Here is a 21904-nt window from a genome sequence, read left to right as displayed (position 1 = left end):
TATTCTCTAAATATGAGTGCGGATATATAGGTCATCTCCACCTGATTTTCTGCAGCATTTGTTCCGTATGTGTAGTCACATGCATTTTCTCTTCCTTTTGATTTATCAGCTGGACTTAAAACAAACAGTTCTTGCTTTGCATGACTCAATTATGCACAAATTCCACTTACCATAGTTTACTTAAGTAACACTAGTGCCCCTAATAACACAACTCAAATTTTAGTTACCATGGTATTATAACTGAGTAATTGCATAAAGTTCAAACGTCACTTTTCAGTCCGCAAATCATTATGTAAACAATAGATGAGCAGTGTGGTAAGCAGAATGCCCCCCCATCCCCATCCTAACCCCTCAAACCTATGAACATGTTATATTACATGTTAAAAGGGACATTGCTGATGTGATTAAGTTAGAGATCTTGAAATGGGAAGATTATTTGGGTGGTTCCAGTATAAACACAGGCTCCTTATAGGAGGAAGACAGATGGTCAAAGAGGAGGATTGTGAAGATGGAAACAGAGTTAGACTGAGATTTGAAGATGTTGCACTGCTGACTTTAAGGATGGAGGAAGGGTCCATGAGCCAAGGAATGCAGGCAGTCTCTAGAAGCCGGAAGAGGCAATGGAATAGAAATGGATTCTCCTCTACGACCACCAGAAGGGATATAGCCCTACCAATTCCCTGATTTTAACCCAATAAGACCATATTGGAGTTCTGACTTGCAAAAGTGTAAGATAATAATCTGTGTTTGTTTGTTTTTCAGTTTTATTGAGATATAATTGACAGAGCATTGTATAAGATTAAGGTGTACAGCATAGTGACACATATTGTGAACTGATTATCAAAATAAGTTAACATCCGGGGTGCCTGGGTGACTCAGTCGGTTGGGTGTCCAACTTCGGCTAAGGTCATGATCTCGCGGTTGGTGAGTTCGAGCCCCGCATTGGGCTCTTTGCTGACAGTTTAGAGCCTGGAGCCTGCTTCAGTCTCTGTCTCCCTCTCTCTGCTCCTCCCCGACTCATGCTCTGTCTCTCTCTCTCTCTCTCAAAAATAGATAAAGCTTAACAAAAATTTTAAATAAGTTAACATCCATCATCTCATTTGGTTACCTAAATAAATAAATAAATAAATAAATAAATAAAGGTTTGGTCCTTGTGATAAGAACTTTTAGACTTTACTCTTAGCAACTTTAATATATATATTAAACATTCATATATTTTTGACTATAAACTTTTAGAATTTACTCTTAGCAACTTTAATATATATATTGCATATATAAATATATATATATAAGTATATATATATTTAACATTCATATATTTTTGAGAGAGACAGAGTGTGAACGGGGGAGGGGAGGAGAGAGATGGAGACACAGAATCCTAAGCAGGCTCCAGGCTCCAAACTGTCAGCACAGAGCCCAACGCAGGGCTTGAACTCACAAACTGCGAGATCATGACCTGAGCCAAAGTTAGCTGCTTAACCAACTAAGCCACCCAGGCACCCCTCTTAGCAACTTTCAAATATACAGTCTAAGAGTGTTAACCATAGTCATCATGTTGTACATTACATCCCCAGTACTTATTTATCTTGTAACTGAGGTTTGTACCTTTTGATCACCCTCATCCAATTGCACCCTTCCCCTACCCTCTGCCTCTGGTAACCACATTTCTGATCTCTTTTTCTGAGTTTGTTTTTTAAAGATTCCATATATAAGTGAGAACATATAATATTTGTCTTTCTCTGTCTGACTTATTGCACTTAGCATAGTGCCCTCAAGGTCCATCCATGTTGTCTCAAATGGCAGAATTTCCTCCTTTTTATGACTAAAAAATATTCCATTGAATATATAGTCCACAACTTCTTTATGGATTCATCCACCAATGGCCACATAGGTTGTTTTTGTGTCTTGACTATTGTAAATAATGCTGTAAATAATGTTAACAGGGGTTTACAGATATCTCTTTTGTTAAGTGTCTTCATTTCCTTCAGGTAAATACCAAAAAGTGGAATTGCTGGATCATATGGTAGTTCTATTCTTAATTTTTTGGAAAAATGTCATACTGTTTTTTATAGTGGCTGAACCAGTTTGCAATCCCACCAACAGGTCACAAGGGCTCCCTTTTCTCCACACCCTAGCCAACACTTGTTCTTGTCTTTTTCATGATAGCCATTCTAATGGGTATGAGGTACTATCTCACTGTGGTTTAGATTTGTATTTCCCTGATGATTAATCTTACGCACCTTTTCATATATCTGTTGGCCATTTGTGTATCTTCTTTGGAAAAATATCTATTCAGTTCTTCTGCTCATTCTTTAAATTTGATTGGTTTTTTGGTTTCGGGGTTTGTTTTTTTCTTTTTGCTATTGAGTTATAGAAGCTTTAATATGCTTTAGATATTAACATCTTAGCAGATGTATGACTCACAAGTATTTTTTCTCATTTCACAGGTTATATTTTCATTTTGTTGATTGTTTCTTTTGCTGTGCAGAAGGTTTTTAGTTTGATGTGGTTTGATTTGTTGTTTTAGGTGTCATATTAAAAATTTTTTCCAAGACCAATGTCAGGAGCTTTTTCCCTATGTTTTCTTCAAGGAGTTTTACGGTTTCAGGCCTTAAATTTAAGTCTTTCAATTTCAAATTAATTTTTGTGAGTGGTGTAAGATAGAGGTTTAGTTTCATTCTTTTACAGGTGAGTGTCCAATTTTCCTAGCACCATTTATTGAAGAGATTATCTTCATTGAGTATTTTTGGCTCCCTTGTCAAATATTAGTTGACTGTATTTGTGTGGGTTTATTCCTGTGTTCTTTATTCTGTTCCATTGGTCTGTGTGTTTGGTTTTTTGCCAATAACATGATGTTTCGATTACTTTAGCTTTTTGATATAGCTTATAATCAGGAAGTATGATGCCCCAGCTTTATTCTTCTTTCTCAGGATTGTGTTAGCTATTTGGGGTCTTTTATGGTTTCAAATTTTAGGATTATTTTGTCTACTTCTGTAAACAATGCTGTTGGAAACTTGACAGTTTGGGGTAGCATAAACATTTCAACATTACTAAGTCTTCCAGTCCATGAACATGGGATGCCTTTCTATTTATTTATGTCATCTTTGATTTCTTTACTCAATTGTAGTTTTCAGTGTAGAGATATTTTCCCTCCTTAATTAGACTTATTCTCAAGTATTTTATTGTTTTGATGCTATTATAAATGGGATTTTTTTTTTCGGATAATTCATTTTTAGTGTATAGAAACACTACTGACTTATGTATGTTAGTTTTGTATGCTACAACTTTATTCATTGAGTAGTTTAAAGGGTTTTTTTTGGTGGTTTTTAGAATTTTCTATATATAAAATCATGGCATCTACAAATAGAGACAATATTACTTCTTCCTTTCCAGTTTAGATACTTTTTTTTTTTCTTGCCTGATTGCTCCCACTAAGACTTCCAGTGTTTTGTTGAATAGCCATGGTGAGAGTAGGCATCTTTGTCTTGTTCCTAATCTCAGAAGAAAGGCTTTCAACTTGTCACCATTGACTATGATGTTAGCTGTGGGCTTGTCATATATGACCTTTGTTATGTTGAGGTACCTTCTTTCCATACCTAATTTGTGAACATATGTTGAATTTTGTTAAATGCTTTCTCTGCCTCACTGAGATAACTATATGATTTTTTTTCTTTCATTCTGTTAATGGGGTGTATCACAGTATTTATTTGTATATATTGAACCATCCTTACATCCCAGGGATAAATCCCTCTTGATCATGGTGAATGATCCTTTTAATGTGCTGTTGAATTAATTTGGCTAGTATTTTATTGAGAATTTTGTGTCAATATTCATCAGGCATATTGACATGTAGTTTTCTTTTCTTATAGTGTCTTTTTCTGGCTTTAGTATCAGGATTATGTTGGTCTCGTAAAATGAGTTTGGGAGTGTTACCTCCCCTTTGATTTTTTGGAAGAGTTTGAGGATTGGCATTCTTTAAATGTTTGGTAAAATTTACCAGTAAAGCCATCTGGTCCTGGGCTTTTTGTTTGTTGGGAAGTTTTTGATTAGTAATTCAATCTCCTTAATAGTAATTGCTCTGTTCAAATATTCAGCTTCTTTCTGATTCACTCTTGGTAGGGTGTATGTTTCTAATAATGTTTCCATTTCTTCTAGGTTGTCCAGTCTGTTGGACTGTTCATAGTAGCCCTCTTATAATTCTTTGTATTTCTTTGGTATCCATTATAATGTCTCCTCTTTCATTTGTAATTTTGTTGATGTGGGTTCTCTCTTTTCCTAGGTAAAGATTTGTCAAAATTTTTTAAAATCTTTTTTGGTTCTCTATTTCATTTATTTCTGCTCTAATCTTTATTATTTTCTTCCTTTTGCTAACTTTGAACTTAGTTTTTTCTTCTTTTTCTAGTTTCTTGAGCCATAGAGTTAGGGTGACTATTTAAAATCTTTCTTGTTTTTTAATATAGATATTTATTGTTATGAACTTCCCTCTTAGAACTACTTTCACTGAATCCCATAAGTTTTAGCTTCTATTTTTTGTCTCAAATAACACTTTTATTTCCCCCTTTAATTTCTTCTGTGATCCACTTGTTGTTCATAAGAGTGTTTTTGATTTCCATGTATTTGTGATTTTTCCAAGTTTTCTCCTGTTATTGATTTCCGGTTTCATATCATTTTGGTCATAGAAGATATGTGGTATGACTTCAGTCTTCTTGAATTTGCTAACACTTGTTTTGTGGCCTAACCTATGGTCTATCCTAGAAAGTGTTCCATTTGTGTTTGTGAAGAATGCATATTCTGCTGTTGTTGGATAGAATATTCTGTGTATGTCTGTTAGGTTTAGTTAGCTTAGTTTATAGTGTTGCTCAAATCCACTGTTTCAGATTGATTTTCTATCCAGATTATCTATCCATTGTTGAGAGCAGAGTATTAACCCCCAACAATTGTATTGCTGTTTGTTTTTTCTTTCAGTTCTGTTAGTTTTTGCATTATATCTATATAGGTGCTCCATTGTTGGGTGCTTATTTACAATTGTTATATCCTCAATGGATTGACCCCTTTATTGTTATAAAATGACCTTCATCTCTTCTTTCAGTTTTACGTTGAAGCCTATTTGGGGTAAGTAAGAGATAAGTATAGCTACCTCTACTTTTTTTTTTTTTTAATAATTTGCTTGAAATGTCCTTTTTCATCCCTTTATTCTCAGTCTGTATGTGTCTTTAAGGTTAAAGAGTGTCTTGGAAGAGGCATATCATTGGATCTTGTTTTTTATCCATTCAGCCATTTTGTAACTTTTTCTGAAAATGTAATTGATTTACATTAATGTAACTATTAATAGGTAAGGACTAACTATTGCCATTTTGGTAATTGCTTTCTGTTTTATAGGTCAATATATTGTTCCTTGCTTCTTATCTTGCTATATTTTTATTTTTTTATCTTCTGGTATCACTATGCTTTGATTTCTTTATCATGTTCTTTTGTATAATTACTACAGGTCCCCTTGTGGTTACCATGAGGCTTACATAAAATATCTCAAAACTATAACATTCTATTTTAAAGTGATAACAACTTAGCTGCTATAGCATTCCTAAACTTTATACTTTTCTCCTTCCCCTCCCATTTAAGGTTATTAATTTTATACTTTATGTATTTTTTATACTCTGCATCCAATAACAGATTATTGTACTTTGGGTTATTTTTAGTATGTTTAATTTTTTTTTTAACTTTTAAACTAGAGTTGTAAGTTAATTATGCACTTCTATTACCATATTATGGAACCTAACTTTGACTATGCATTTACCATTACCAGTGATCTTTTTCACCACCTTCTTTTGTTTTTATAATGTTAAATTAATTTCCTTTTACTTCCACTCAAAGAACTCCCTCTAGGATTTCTTGTAAGCCAGGTCTGGGGGTGATGAATTCCCTCAGCTTTTGTTTGTTCAGGAAAATCTTTATCTCTTCTTAATTTTATAAAGGACAGCTTTGCTGGGCATAGAATGCTGTTTGACAGGTTTTTCTTTCAATACTTTGAATATATCATCCCATTGTCTCCCATCCTGGAAAGTTTATGTTGAGAAAAGTGTTCCCTTGTATATAACTTGTCTATTCTCTTTCTGCTTTCAAAATTTTTGCCTTTGATTTTTGACTAATAATTGTCTCACTGTAGCCCTATTGAGACTCAACCTATTTGGGATTCATTGGATCCCATGGATCTGAATATCCATTTCTCTTCCCAAGTTTGGGAAGTTTTCAGCCATTATTTCTTTAAATATATTTTCTATTCCTTTCCTTTCTTCTGGTTTTCTTATAATGTGGACATATGTGTTGTGTCCCATCATTCTCATAGGCTTTCTTCACTCTTTTCCACTCTTTTTTCTTCTTGTTCCTCTGAGTGGACAACTTTAAGTATCTTATCTTCCAGGTCACTGATTCTTTCTTTTGCATTGTCAAATACATGTTATTAAAGCTCTCTATTGAACTACTCACTCCAATCATTGTATTTTTCAGCTCTTGGATTTCTGGATTTTTTTCTTTTGATAGTTTATATTTCTTTGTTGAACTTCGTGTTTTGTTCATGCATTGTTTTTTTAGTTTTGTTCAGTCATCTGTGTGTTCTTGGAGCTCGTTAAGCTTTTTTAAGAGGATTATTCTGAACTCTTTGATTTCCATTTATTTATGGTTAGTTATTAGAGCTTCATTAGTTTCCTTTAGTGACGTCATATTTGCCTGATTTTTTGTGATCCTTGATTCTGTTGGTCTCTGTGCATTTAGGAAGCTGTTTTATTTTCTACACTTTAGAGGTTCCCTTTTGTAGTGATAGTTCTTCCCCAGTCCACATGGTTTGGTATTCTGGACGTGTCCGCTGGTAATGTCCTTGGGCCAATAGGACTTGTTATCAGGGTCTATCTTTGGGAAGGCCATTGCCTATGATTTGAGGTTGAAGGGCAGGGGGATGCTGCTGGCTGAGAACAGTTGATAGGACTACTGGTTTTGTTCCCTGCTCTAAAGAGGCTATAGGATGGATTTGGTAGTTGTCTGGGTTCTCTACTCAGGTTTTCTACATGATTGGGTCTAAGTACTCTACTCAGCAGTAGGTGTGGTCATGAATTAGCTTCACCATCCTGGCAGGTCAATAAAATGTCCCCCAAGGCCTCCACTGCTCATTGTTCGGGGACCCAGATCAGGCTAGACTGTACACTGAATTTCTGGCCAGACAGGGCTATTGGTTTTGCTATGCACCTGGAGAAAGCCAAAATCTGTTCTTTCTTTTCAAGTACCACTTTAAGTATGGGTGTAGTGTGGGCTCTGCAGCTTTGTATGTACTCTGTTAGGTCCTCTGGTCAGAGATGGTGGGGTGGTGGTGAAAGCTGGAACAGCAGCAGCTGGGGCAGGAAGTGGTTTCCCTGTCCAGACAGGACCTGATACGTGCCCCAAGGCTGGTAATGTTCTTGTTTAGGAATCAAATCAGACAGACCTGCATGCTAAGCTCCCTGGACAAGTGGGGACACTGTCTTGGTTCTGAAGAGACCAAGGTCAGGTCTCCTGGTCTTGGTTCTTTACTCAAGAACCTGGAGTTCCTGGTCAGGTTCTTTACTGAGCTCCTGGTCAGGTTCTTTACTCAAGTGCCATTGTAATCAGGACTGCGGGTTGGGCTATGGAGTGTCCCGAGTGCTAAGGCCAGGCTTCCCGGTCAGGCAGGGCTGGGAGCTATGCTCAGCAGTGGGCAAGGTTATGAAGTAGCTCCCATGCCCAGGCAGGGCTGGAGAGCCAGCTCCAAACAGTGTCCCAGATGATCTATTCCAGCTATCTCGTTAGGCAAGTCCACAAGCTATACTCAGCAGTGAATGAAGCTATGAATTAGCTCCTCTACTTGAACAGAGCAGCAGAACTGCATCCAAGTAGCCTCCCAGGAGTTGAGGTCAGGTTTTCTGGTAGCACGAGGCTGGGAACCACACTCATCATGAGTGGGGTTATGAATCATCTCCTCTCATTGGGCAGAGAGGGGTAATTGGCTCCAAGGCTGGCAAGGCTCCTTGGTGATCTGTGCCAAGTTTTCTGGCAGAATGTTGCCACTGGCTTTGCTCTATGGATGATCAGATACGCCTGCTGGACTCTGCACTTGAACATGCTGGGCTATGCATCTTTTAACTCTTCTGGGCAGGCTTTCTCATTGGGCAGGGCTGGGAGCTACATTGAACAGTGGGTAGGACTATAACACAGCATCCTTGTCCTGGTAGTGGTGGGGGACAGTGGTACAGTGGTGGGGGAAGGGGGTAGACCAGGCTTCAGGGCTGGAAAGGCACTTTGATTAAGGTCCTAAATCAGGCAAACCTGCATCCTTCTGAGTTCCCTGGTCAGACTGTACCACTGTCCTGGCTCTGCAGATGAGCATAGATGCTATTTGTGACTTCTGCTTGAGTGCTATAAGTAGGACCTTGGTCTGCCAAGATCTGAGTGCTGGTTGTTATAAGTCCCTCCCTCCCTCTCTGTCACAAATTGATTTCCAGTGATCAAGCCCTGCAGATTCCCCTGAGATCCCCTTGAGACAAGACTGGAGTGAGCCAAGAAGCAACTCATGCTGCCAGGGGAGCTGGATGTCCACCATGGGCTCTTTTCCCATTGGAGAAACCATAGGCTTAGGGGAGACTTCTTGGTGTCATGCTGTGCTGATCTGGAGGAGAGGCAGTGTGGTCCATGTAGCCACTCCTTTTACCTTTGTAATGTGGTCGGCCTCAGTCTTTGGTGCAGGGGGTCCTTCAGTCTCAGCCCTGTGTTCGAGGATTTTCTCATTGGTGTCTTGTCCATGGATACTTGTTAGTTGTTCTTGTGAGAGGGAGTACACTTGGGAATGATCTATGTCACCGACTTATTGATGCCATTCTTCAGTTTGTGTTGTTTTAAGCCAGAAAGTTTGTGGTGATTTGTCATAGCACTGATAGGACATTAATACATGATCATGATGAGTTACCAGTGACATCACTTCTTTCAAAGTCTGTCCGTGATTGGCCACTGCATGTCTGTCACTGATTTTAGGTACAGACAGTAAAGTATGTAGCAGTGTTCACTCCTTGTCTCCCAGTGTGAATTAGTGTGACATTTTACAAAAAAGGGTAATCAAAAGAGGAAATTGGCTAATGAAGATGCAAGTACACCAGAGAAATGAAAAATGACAACACTTGAAGTGAAGTGCAAATTAAACACAGAGTTATAGAATAGCTGACTAGAAACACTGATATTCATGCTATCCAAGATGCTCTAGATGTGCAACTTGAAAAATTTAGTGAAGGCAAAATTATCAGTATAAACGAAGAAAATGGTTGTGACAAAAAGGATACAGATGTTCTAGAAGAAGTGATGACAGCAGAAAACATCATTACTTGTATAAATTTACTGTAATTCCATTGAAAGTCTCAAGAGGATTTCCATTTTAGATAGGTGCTATCCTAAAGCTTAACTAGAGAAAAAAAAATCAATACTTACAAACTTGAAAAAGATCAAAGATATCTATCAGATATTAGGACAGATTATAAGGATAAAATAATTTAACAGCTTATTAGGGATGCAGAAATAGACTAAATTACTAGGGCAGACTAACGAATTTAGAAAACATGAGGCACCTCGATGGCTCAGTCGGTTAAGTATCCAGCTCTTGATTTCAGCTGAGGTCATGATCTCAGTTCATGAGGTTAAGCCTCACATCAGGCTCTGTGCTGACAGTGCTGAGCCTGGTTGGAATTTTCTCTCTTCCTCTCTCTCTGTCTTTTCCCCATTCTGTCTGTCTCTCTCTCTCTCTCTCTCTCTCTCTCTCTCTCTCTTTCTCTCCCTCTCAAAAACAAACATTAAAAAAAGAATTTAGAAAGCGGACTTTAATGTAGATGAGAAATTATTAAGATATCATTTCAAATTAGTGGTAAAGGATGTCATTCAAAAGAAGGGGTATAGTGATATATTATCCATTTGTTAAAATATCTCTTATCTCAAAACTCCAGATAGATTAAAAACCTAAATGTAAAAACTAAACTATGAAATTAAAGAAGTTATGAATTATTTTACAAACATAAAGACCTATAAAACACAGTACAAAAGTCATAAAGCTAAGAAATTATAAAATTTTATTACATTAAGAGAAAATCCTCAATATGAAAAAGGGATGACAGACATCCAAGACCCAGAACAGTATAATCCAGGGCCAGGGCATGATAGAGAACCCAAAAGGCATCCAGAGCCTAGATGAGGCTGAGTTAGCAAGTGAGGACCACAGAGCCCTTCTCCAAACAGGAGAGGAAGCCACACATTCACTATTGTACTTCAGCACAAATCAGTGAAAGGCGCTTAAGTGTCTGGAACAGACCAGCCACTATTCTAGAATGAATGATAGAGGACTCACAAGGAAATACAAGAACCACCACCCTTCTTCCCTTGCCATGAGGTCACATAAGACTTCCTTTAAATCCAAAAGGCAGTCTTGCAAAAAGGAAGAGGAAGAGATTGTCCGAATGGCCTTTGGAAAGACTCAAGGAAAAATCAGCTATATAAAATAAACAGGCTAAATTAATTTCCAGAGTTGTAATAAAAACAAATAATAGAAAAGTGGTCTATAATAAAGAGTCTGGCTTCATCTTTTGCCATTTGCTGACAAAGTTTTAAGTCTCACTCACTCTTGCCCTTCTGCCCCACACCTGGGTAAAGCTGAGCAGAAAGCCTGGGTGCTCTCTTCTTTACTGTGCAAACTCCTTTCTGCAAACCCTGGCCCCACCTTCTAACCACATAAAAACCACAAGCCATCTTTTTTTCTTATTCTCCGAAGCTATTTTTGACCAGTTTGGGAGCTACTGATCTCCCCAGAAATCTTTATGTGAGTGATAAACGTTTTCATACACTCGTAGGGTGTGTGTGGTGGCATCAGTTTCAACATCCAAACCAAATGCTGGAGAGGGCTTCAGTCTTCTGTAGGGTGGCCACAACAGAACTATTCAGAGAATATAGTCAAAATTACAAACAAGTCACAGAAGACAGAATAAGTGTGTCTAATTAAACACATAAAAAATACTTAATTTCACTAATCAGAGAAATTCTAATAAAAAGAGGAAGATACCATTTCACCTTCTAGATTGTGAAAAAATAAGATTAATATTGAGAATAGATGAAAATGTAGGCAAGCAGTAATTCTTACATACTGGTGAAGAATAGTTTAATTGGAAACATTTATTTAAGAGGTTTGAATAAGCATGCCCTTTGAGGTAATTCCACAGTATCTTCCCTAGAGAACTGCTTGCAGATAGCAAAATGCATGTGCAACAATGTTTGTTGTGGTCTTATTTATGTGTCAAGGGATTGGAAAATATGTAAATGTTTACTATTAGAGGAATGGTAACAAATTATGCTTTATTGACACCATGGAATAATATAAGTTAAAAAGAATGAGTGCTATCTATAAATACTGACATGGAAAGGTATCTAAGACATAGGTACATGAGCAAGCAAGTTGCAGCATAGAAAAACATGTGGAAGGAAACAACAAACTAATAATAACTGTTATAGAAAAAGGTAGGCGGTAACCAAGGGAAACTTTCACTTTCTTTTGTCTATTTATTATTTGGTGTGATTATAAATATACATTCATGTATTATTTGTGTAATTAAAACACATTTTTATTTTTTTAATGTTTATTTTGAAAGAGAGAGCACGAGTGGGGAGGGGCAAAGAGAGAGGGAGAAAGGATCCAAAGTGGGCTCTGTGCTGACAGCAGCGAGCCAGATACAGGACTCGAACTCACAAACTGTGAGATCATGACCTGAGCTGAAGTCAGGCACTCAACCAACTGAGCCACCCAGGCTCCCCAAAACACATTTAAAAATTTTTTAAATAGTGGTTGGCTTCCCAAACCAGTTCAGAAAACTATTCTAACCCATAAAGCAGCTATCCATTTGCTATGAAAGGTAGAAGACAATGTCATTGAAACACAAATAATTTGAGATAATTGAAATAGTTTTATTTTTATAATTTTATTTTGAAGTAATTTCAAACCTAAATAAAAGTTTCAAGAATAGTACCAAGAATCCCACTCAAGTGAGTTTTGTGAATTGCTGCAATTATGTTTTTCATAGCAAAAGGGTCCAATCCAAGATTACATATTATACCCAGTTACCATGTCTCTCTAGTCTCCTTGAATCTAGAATATCCATCCAGGTTTCTCTAGTTTAAAATTTAATTTTTTCTTTATGATTAATAAGTAGTTTTTGTGAAAATACTTTTGAGACTATGTAAATATCTTGTTCCTTCATTACATTTTAACCCACTAGTTATAGCATCCACTGGTTTGTTGCCCCTAATTTAAAGTGATTGACAGTAATTTTAAAATTCTATCACATTTATTGGTCGACATTATATTGTAAGGAAGAGCTTTCCCTTCTAATTAATTAACATCAGTGTGGACACATGATTAGCTATTTTATTCAAATAGTATTATTAGTTTTGATACTCAAATTATCCCAGGTTTGACCTGTGTGGCCCCTTTGAAGTTGGCCTCTGTGTCCTTTTGACACATCTCCATCATTCTTTGAATACTTGATTTTCTGGAATAAAAAGATGTTTCAGCCTTGAAATCAGCTATCTCTTGACAAAACCCCAGTTCCTTTTAGCAGAGAATAGTGTTTAGAAATCAAATTCCAAGTACTACATGTGTTCAATGTTCCTGGGGTGATGTTCCTAGTTCTCTCAGTGTTCAGAATTAGGATACACACACACACACACACACACACACACACACACACCCCTTTACATCACAGGTATGTATGTATGTTTGTACATAAAATTCTCACTGATAGTTCCAATTCTAATCCAATACTACAGGATTTATTTTCACATCCCCCCCCCTTTTTTTAATATTTATTTTTGAAAGAGACAAAATGCAAGTCGGGAAGAGGCAGAGAGAGAAGGAGACACAGAATCTGAAGTAGGCTTCAGGCTCTGAGCTGTTAGCACAGAGGCCAACGCAGGGTTAGAATTCACAAACCATGAGATCATGACGTGAGCTGAAGTCGGGTGCTTGACCAACTGAGCCACCCAGGCACCCCTCATATTCCCTTTTATTTGTACTTCTCCATCATTGAGAAACCTGACTCTTGTAGCCTCAATATATTTGTTTAATTGCTCCCTCCTTTATCTTCACCTGCTGGACTGCCTTCTGTCCTGTGCCTACCTCTCACAGGCCATCATTACTGTCATGTCAGCCACCTCACTCTGATTCTGTCTTCCTCTGGATTGTCACACTCACCTGCTACTGTGCACTCCTTGCATGGGGCTGTCATCAACAACTTAGGTTGGTTGACTTTTGGACTGAATGAATGGAAAAAAAGGAAAGGAGGAAGGAAGTCAAATCAGTATTTTAAATATTGAATGCATATATGTGAAGCCTGACTGATTGTATTTCAAAGAAGATAAGGATACTTTTGAGAAAATTCTGAAGTGGGGGGGGATGCCTGGGTGGCTCATTTGACTGAATGACCAACTCTTGATTTCGGTTCAAGTCATTATCTCACGATTCTTAAAATCAAGCCCAGTGTCGGGCTCTGTGCTGATGGTGCAGAGCCTGTTTGGGATTCTCTCTCTCTCTCCCTCTCTGCCCCTCACCCACTTGTGCATGCTCTCTCTCTCTCAAAATAAACATTTAAAAAAATTCTGAAGAAAAGACAACATTTGGATTTTAAAGGGTCTGTTTTTACATTTTCACTATTTATTGAAAAACATTTCTTAGCCTGTGGTTGGTTGGTTGATTTTTTTTTCCATCTTTATATGGAGCCAAAACTAGGAGGGAAGTTGTGGTAATAGGAAAATTTTCTTGAGATAATTAGTATTTGGAAGAGTAAGATTAGTCAGCTAAGGCCACAGTATAGATAAATATAAAAAAGTGCCTGAAGAGGAATTAATTGTGCAGATGAAAGCCAGAAGGGGAAGAGAGCACTGTCTTTCTAGGGGACTTTTGGAGGTTGTGAAGTTAATGAGTGTAGTGATATAAACCCATAATGGTTTATGGGTTTTGCCTGAATGGGATTAAAGCCTGAGCTTTAATGAAGTCAAGAAGTAAGGTATGAATGTTCAGTTTGTAAATACATCTTACTCAGCCTCGGTTTTTTATTCTGCATCCTCACCAAACTTAGTTTTACTTGTAATTCACCAAAGGTCTAATCAACATCCTCAAAAATTGACTGTAGAGTCTTCCATAAAAAAGTTACACAACTCCCCAGTTTGAAATTTGGGGAAATTTGGGGTGGCTATTCTACCCTTTGGGATTTATAGACTCTAGCAAAATCTATGAGTTTGGAGAACTTATGTTTAGTCTTTTTGTTTTTTCCTTCAAACAAATGTGTTGTACATGCTCCTCCTCTCTGCCTTTTTAAAACAAGTATACTTTGCAAAACCATGGCTCAAAGTGTTGCAAATGAAGGTCTTACCTCTGTCCATATTTAATCTTGGCAAAAATGTTTAGTAGTGCATGACATCATAACATAAGAGCATCTATGTACAAACATATACAATTTTATTGATATTTCTACAGACTACAAGAATTTTAAGTATAGTCACAATTGCTGAGTGCAACAGAAAAATAGTAATTTGTCATTTTCTGAAAAGATGCAAAAGTTCTGAAGATGAAAGAAAGATACATCAATGATGTCATCTGTTTCTTATTTCCTAGAATAAAACATCACATAATTAAGTACTAAAAATTATAGGTTATTAGAGATTTTGATTCTGTGTACACTTGTCCATAACCACCACCTAGTTTATTTTCTGGCTTTGCAGTTAAGAAGCATAGGCCAATACCAGAGGGAGCAGTATGAGAGGAGAGAACTCTCAAGTTTTCTCATTAGGTATTATTGCCTTGGATAGGCAGACTCTCCCTTTTTAAAGGTGAAAGCAGTCTTTCAGGGCACAGATAGTGAGTTACAGACACTCTTCTCCCTTTAAACATGAATCCAATAACCAAGAAAATAAATCCAAGTGGCCCTGGGAGCTAAGCCAGCAATCAAAAAAGGAACTGCTCTTCCTTCTTGCTAAGATCTTGTCCAACTATGCAGAAAAGGTACCTAGTACCTATGTCTCCTCCAAATGAAGAATGAATAATAAATTTGGACCTGATTTAGTAAATGATTGTTTTAATTTCCACTATCCTATTACTAAGAATTAGTTTCCACTTAGCTTTACATACTGTTGAATTTCTTATTTTTCTTCTGGTGTCTTGTGATGTCACATGTATAAGACAATCAAAACCTAGATGTTTGAATTGGAATAATTAATGGCCAAGTCACATGGGAGAAAATCACAAAGACAGACTTATTTAAAATTAATGGGGCCTTCCCTGGTCAGAAATTTGCACAGAACATTTGTTTTGGGTTTCAACACAATAATTATCAATCCAGACAACATTATATCTCTTACATGTTGTCTTCCCTGACCCATCAGAAGTGGGGCTTGGATACCAGCCAAGGTAGACAAATGTTTCTTCCTTAATCGGCCGTAAAGCTGTGTTTGTCAATGTTGGCTAACATTGGAACCATGTTGAGGGCTTTCAAAATTACACGTTTGGTTCCCACTCTGAGAGATTTTGATATAACTGGGAATTTTAAAAGCTCCTTAGGTGATTCTGTTGTACAGCCAAGGTTGAGACTCAGTTCCCTATGTAAATACATAAATAAAAGCAGCCATCTGTGCCTCTGGTTTCTCATCAAAATTTCTTCCACTTAACTCTGGCTCCCATGTCCCTCCCCACCCCAACCCTCTTGTACCAAACTGGCACTTCCTCTCACTTTCCCAAGTATTCTGTATTTTGTCCTTCTAGGGCTATTTTGTATGCAAATATGTACACTAAACTTTCTACACAACCACTATACTCCCTGGAATGAGCCATCCAGAATACATGACTTACCAGAGTGTTTCTGGCGCCTGGATCAGTGTGTATGTGAAGTAGTATGTAGTCAGTAATGGGGTTGGTGTAATAGAGGACATAGGTGAGAAAGCTGTGAAGGCTACCACTTTTCTCCTGAAGCACAGCAAGGCCTGATAGAAGTGTCTGACTCCTTTCGGCATTGCCGTCTCTGAAAGTGGTCAAGTTCTAATGTCTTTCCATTGGGCCAGACTTAATCACACAGATATACTGGTGGGTTGTCCCAATGATCCTAAACCAAGGAGAGTATTTTTAGTTTACTTTTCTAGACCTGCTTCATTTTTCCCTTCTGCCAAACGTTTTATAACTATTTCAAAGAGCTCATCTTCATCTTCTCCAACCAGCCTTGGGCATAATCTATTTTTTCTTTCTCAAAGTCCTGGTAATCCCTTAATACAAATAACAGATAGATGGTACATTTAATATTTGACACATGGGTCACATAAAAAGGGACTCCAACAGTAAACCTTTTCCTCTTATAATCCTTTAAGATCTTTGAGGAATAGAAAACTGTATTCTGATTTAACTTGAGAATCACTCCAAGGCTATATAAAAGGTTTGACAAATTGTCTTTGTGACTAAAGTATAAGAAAACATCTCCCTCAGTTCTGTCACTATTCTTCCAAAGTTAGATAATGACCCCAATAGTGATTGGGGCACTCTCAGTCTCAAGTATAAGGAAAGTCAGTAGTCCTGCTTTTGTAGGGGATTAAATGACAAATCAATCATCCTCCCCTCCATACAACAAGGTTAATGGATGATTTCATGGTAGGGGTTATTGCTCACATTATTAAAACCAGGAAAACAAACACTTATAGCTTCTTATTGGTGAATAGAACACAAAGCCCCATTTTCTTGTGGGACAGTAAGAAGGGCTTATCTCCTGAAGGATTCATAAGGAGATGAGGTCAACTTAAGAGGCTGTGGTTTTCAAACTTTATCTTCTGATGCCCCCATAGCAGATATAATGTAATTTTGATGACTACTAAGGCTCAGTCATTTTTTCTATCATTGTCCAAGTTACTAAGAGTATTTTTTTGTGTTCCAAGATAGAGGCAAGACATTTAAATAGTAGAGAATAGAGGTGTAAAGAATTACATGGATCAACAGTACTCATTTTCCAAAGATGATGATGATAAGGTTGTGGTGGTGGTTGTGATGGTGTGTGTGTGTGTGTGTGTGTGTGTACGTGCGCGCGCGCACACACGTCAGTGTAACAGAACGGAAATATTCAAAGAGAAAAATCGCATCCACATTAGATTCTTGTTATTGCTGTCTCTTTGAATTATAAAAATAATTCTGATGCAGTAAAACCTCATTGATTTGTATTCCACTAATCAGGAGTTTGGGAGATGAAGTTACCCTTACATTAAGAAAGGGTTTATAAAAATTATATTGAAAGACATATTTAAACGACTTAAAAGAATTTATTCATTCAAGCATTTAGAAGCACCTGTTTACTTCCAATTGATGTGCTAATTATAAACGTTTTATCTATTCATTAGAGCCAGAGTTTTAAGCACTTCTGTAAAATGCTATATTGTTCTTTTTCGTGTTTTCTCTGTATGCTTAAAATATTCTGTAATTGTTATTTTTCACTGATTCATATAAGCTTTCTCAAAATAGTATTTTATTGCATATGAACCACACATGTAATTTGGGGTGTAATAATTTATCTTCTTAAGTTATGGTATTTAATTTTATACAAGACATATATTACATAGTCACATTTAGTCTGTCTTTAAATGATGTAGAACAGTGGCTCTCAACTGGGAGCAATTTTGGCAATGGCTGGAGACATTATTTTATTCTGGGGTTGCTACTGGCATCTAGTGGATAGAGGCCAGGGTTGTTGCTAACCATCCTACAATGTAAAGGGCAGTCCCACAACGAAGAATTTTCCATTAATAGTGACATTGTTGAGAAACCCAGATGTAGAACAAGTTAAATACAAACTTACTGAGGCCTTCAGAGACAGTCATTGAATTTGATGACACTTTGGACTGAATTTCATTGTTCCTAAAATACTATTTTGCTCTTTTAGTTTTTTTTTAAGTTATAGAAATGATAAAGTATCTGTTCAGAAAATCAGAAAAGTGAGTTCTTAAAACTGATGGTACAAATAGTGTACTACAATATGGCTGCCAATGTTTTCTAAACTCTGATCTCAGGTTTAATATTTTTACTGTATAATCTTATGTATCATGTTTGTATTTCCAAGTTCTGTTACTCTAAGGCTGTTCTCAGGAATGGTGAGATTCATGGAGAAGCTTTTTTGAGAAATTAGGAGAATCCAAGGACTCTGAGAAATGGTTTCTTGGTATACATTTTCTGACTCTATCATCTTTGCTCTTCTCAAAATTACTGAGAGCATTTAAAGAAAGTACCACTTCAAAAAAAAAAAACACTAATAATAAAAAAAAATCTAAAAAAAACCTCACAAATAAATACTATTTTGGGCTACTAAAATAACTTGGACTTCAGGAAAATGTGAATTCTTAAACACAAATGCAGATCCAGTAATACCTGGAATAATCAAAATTCAGTAAGACAGACCCATTAATTTTTTAAAAATATTCTTTTCAAAGGAACAACATATTACAGGATGGGTCCTGGAATCTGCATGCATTCATTTTCTATGACTTTTAACTTCCAGAATCATGTTAAATAATGATGGCAAATGTATTCACTTAGCCTCTAGTAGTTCACTGTTAGAGTTATGACAGAGAACGTTTATCATATTAAGGATATTCTTTATTCCACCTTTAAAAGAGTTTTAAATAAGGAATAGGTGTTTGGTGTCTACTGACAGTTTGTGGCTTATAGCCCAGTGAGTGACAAAATTATTGATTTTTGTATAATTAAACTCTCTCTGTATTTCTGTTGTCCATGATGGTGACTAAGGCCAAGATAGCAAAAATTTTATAAAGATTTTCAGTAGTAAGTATTGAACCAAAAAGTATTTACTAATGAAAGCCCTTGTTAGTCAGAAATGAAATAAATCAGAATCCCTTTCCCGAAACATTAACTGAGGTTTTACTGGATCATACTGAAGAAAATGACCAGTTTGGTCTGTGAGTGTCAGGCTGCAAGAGCACCTTTGGATTGAAGACCCCACTGGGCTTGAACAGTAATATACTGTGTAATTGGCAGACAAAGATACAAATGGAGCCTTAAAAATATATCACTTTAGAAACTGAAACCAGAGTGTGTGAAATCAGTTCTCAAAGCTGACTGCATTGTTCCTATCATCTAGTTTCCCCAAACTTATCATCAACTCCCCTACAGAGCACAAGCCAGACTGAAAAAATGCTTTGAGGTGACCGAGCCCTACCTGGTTTATGACTGAAAATAGCAACTTGTTCTGGAGATGATAGAAATGGAAATAAGTGTGTTAGGAATAATTTAATATACTGGTAATAATTATGACTGATAACCATGATGATGTAAAGTATTATGGAGAGAGAAACATTAATCAGACTCTTGCCATAAGAATTCAATAATGTCATCGTATAATGAAAATTATAGATGAGAAGAAAATTCTCGTTTTCTTTTCTTTTTCAGTTGGGTATGGCAAATGTTCTTGAAATACACTGATATCTTCTAATGCAGGTTTTTTAAATTGTCAGGTGTGGCCCAATTTATAAAAATAGTTTACCATAAATCTTTTTTTCTTCTGTCACAACATGCTTGTTTTTTTTTCTTTTCCTCTTAAGATGTTAATTTATCATGCAAAGATTTTTTTTCATTAAGTGCATTAATGCTTTTGTTTGTACAGGATTTTTTCAAATCAGCAGGACTCCCCGTAGTTCCTAAATGTAAATCCTTAGCAAATGACATGCCAAGATGATAGCTCCATTCCACGCTGGGAAAAGGCAAATTCAGCCATGTCTTGGGATTTTAACCAGGTTTCCAGCCTTTGGGTTATACGGTGTCTCTAATAAATTTCCCTTATGATAACTTCAGATGGACTGTAATGGAACATTTTGTAGAAGAAACTGGCTTCTAGCAAGTTGAATAGTGATGCTGGGAATAAATTTGGTTTCCCTGAATAATGGTTTCTCAAAGCAGTCAACAGCTTCTTTAGAAGTTTAGAATTGGTACCATTTCTTATCCTTATATTTCAGCATTAACTGCAAAGAAAAATAGTCACAATAAAATGCTTTTAGAAGTCTTTAAAAGTACTAATCAAAGCAAGTTCGTACTGAGCTAATCATGCATATCTAACTAAATTGCAAAATTTATATAACTTCATTTTTTGAAATAAGGTGCATATGAGAAAGATTTTTAAAAAATAATCAAGCTGTAAAGACTCAGCTGATTTTTAATAATTGAAGCAAAAAGTAGTGTGTGGATTCTTGCTTCTTGTGCCTCTCACCTTTTTTTGCTTGAGAGGGAATCATGTAATGTACCTAAGCACCTTTTCAGTAGCAGGTGCACAATACAGATACGATGTATCAGAGCCAATGAATAATTTTCTTTTAAATTATCTCCTAAGGTAAAGCAGTATTACTATAGTATTTAAAAACATTTTTCTTCCAAATACTGGGGGAATTACAATACTTATAATGAGATTCAAGCTACCTTGGCTCTCACACAGGATTACTTACGGTGGCATCTCTGTTTGGGTTTTCTCGTGGGGGACCTGAATGTTTAAAGCTATTGCTGTGTAAAGATGCCTATATTAAGCAGTTTACCTCATGTGCATGTTTGGAAAATGCTTCCGCACTGGTCATCATGCCTGCAGTTTTCTCCTCCAGCTCTCCTAGCCTCTGTCCTCTCTCATCAAGTGCGATCCGGGCTCGAGTCAGCTCTCCCATCACCCCTCCGGCCGCACCTTTCATTCCTTCTATACCACCTGGGCCAGGAATGTGTTGTGCAAGGCTGCGCGATGCTTTTCCTGCTGAAGCTTCCCCAACTGGGAGTTCAAGCCGTAGCAATTAAAAACACATTGTCAGTAATTCAAATAATTATAATCAAGCTTATCACCAAAGTACTTACATTAAATTCTATCATCATAATTCTCATATAGAGAGAGGTATACTTGGTTCTATCACAGACGTGTATTTGGAGATGTTAGCATTTACCCACCTATGAAAGAGATTGAGACTGCGAGGTAACTGTGTTGTTACTGCCTGTCTTCGTGTGTATGTGTATGTGTATGTGTGTATGCGTGTATGCGGGTTCCATGCAATATGGCATCACTGCCCTTCTTGACATTGCTGAATCAGTTGCTCACAATATAGGCGATTTCATATTTAACCCATATTAGGATAGTTCCAATCTTAGGCCAGTTCATTTGTTTAAACTTCTGCCCAAGTCTTCATTCCTACCATCTCTGCTCATCTTGCTGTCATCCTCTGTAGGCCTCAGTTGTTACTGTTTTAAATTGTGTGTTGGGGGGAAGTAAAATGCTAGAGAACAGGGTCTATGCCTGATGGACACGAGCATACATATGTTGAAATTCTGTTCCTTAATAAAAGGATAATAGTTTCTCTACCATTTACAAAGTTCAGTTTAATTTGAATGAATTTTAAGGAAGTTTTTTATTGAAAGACAGCTATCTTGGTAGAAATTTGGTGAGCATTCTCAAGGATGTAACATTAGGCATGGAATTAAGATCTATTTTTTTTTTTAATAAGAGACTGAGACACAATTCACATACGTTATATACCACAGTTCAGTGGTTTTCAGTGTACTGACAGAGTCATGCCGCTACCACTACTATCTAATTTTAGTACATTTTCATTACTCCAAAAAGTTTAAACTCTGTGCCCATTAGCAGTCACTCCCTGATCCGTCCTTGTCCCAGTGCCTGGCAACCACTATATGCTTTATGTCTGTATGGATTTGCCTATTCTGGACATTTCATGTAAGTGGAATCATATAATATGTGGTCTTTTTTGTCTTCCTTCTTTAACTTAACATGGTGTTTTCAAGTATCATTCATGTTGTAGTATGTAT

At 36.8% G+C, this 21904-nt stretch overlaps 1 protein-coding gene across 1 annotated transcript in view; it reads right to left on the bottom strand.

Moving 5' to 3' along the window:
* Positions 1-14519: 14519 nt before the first annotated feature.
* The window catches only part of STXBP5L (syntaxin binding protein 5L), a 386205-nt gene continuing 378820 nt past the window's right edge, over positions 14520-21904 (bottom strand). Inside the window, 2 exon segments of the mRNA XM_045036998.1 lie at positions 14520-20073; positions 20638-20858. Coding sequence (XP_044892933.1) covers positions 20032-20073; positions 20638-20858 — 263 coding nt within the window. The 3' untranslated portion in view covers positions 14520-20031.

This window comes from Felis catus, chromosome C2 (genome assembly GCF_018350175.1).
Source record: "Felis catus isolate Fca126 chromosome C2, F.catus_Fca126_mat1.0, whole genome shotgun sequence".
Lineage (NCBI taxonomy): Eukaryota > Metazoa > Chordata > Mammalia > Carnivora > Felidae > Felis > Felis catus.
The sequence above is the reverse complement of the archived record's forward strand: the minus strand, read 5'-3'. Positions and strand labels throughout refer to the sequence as shown.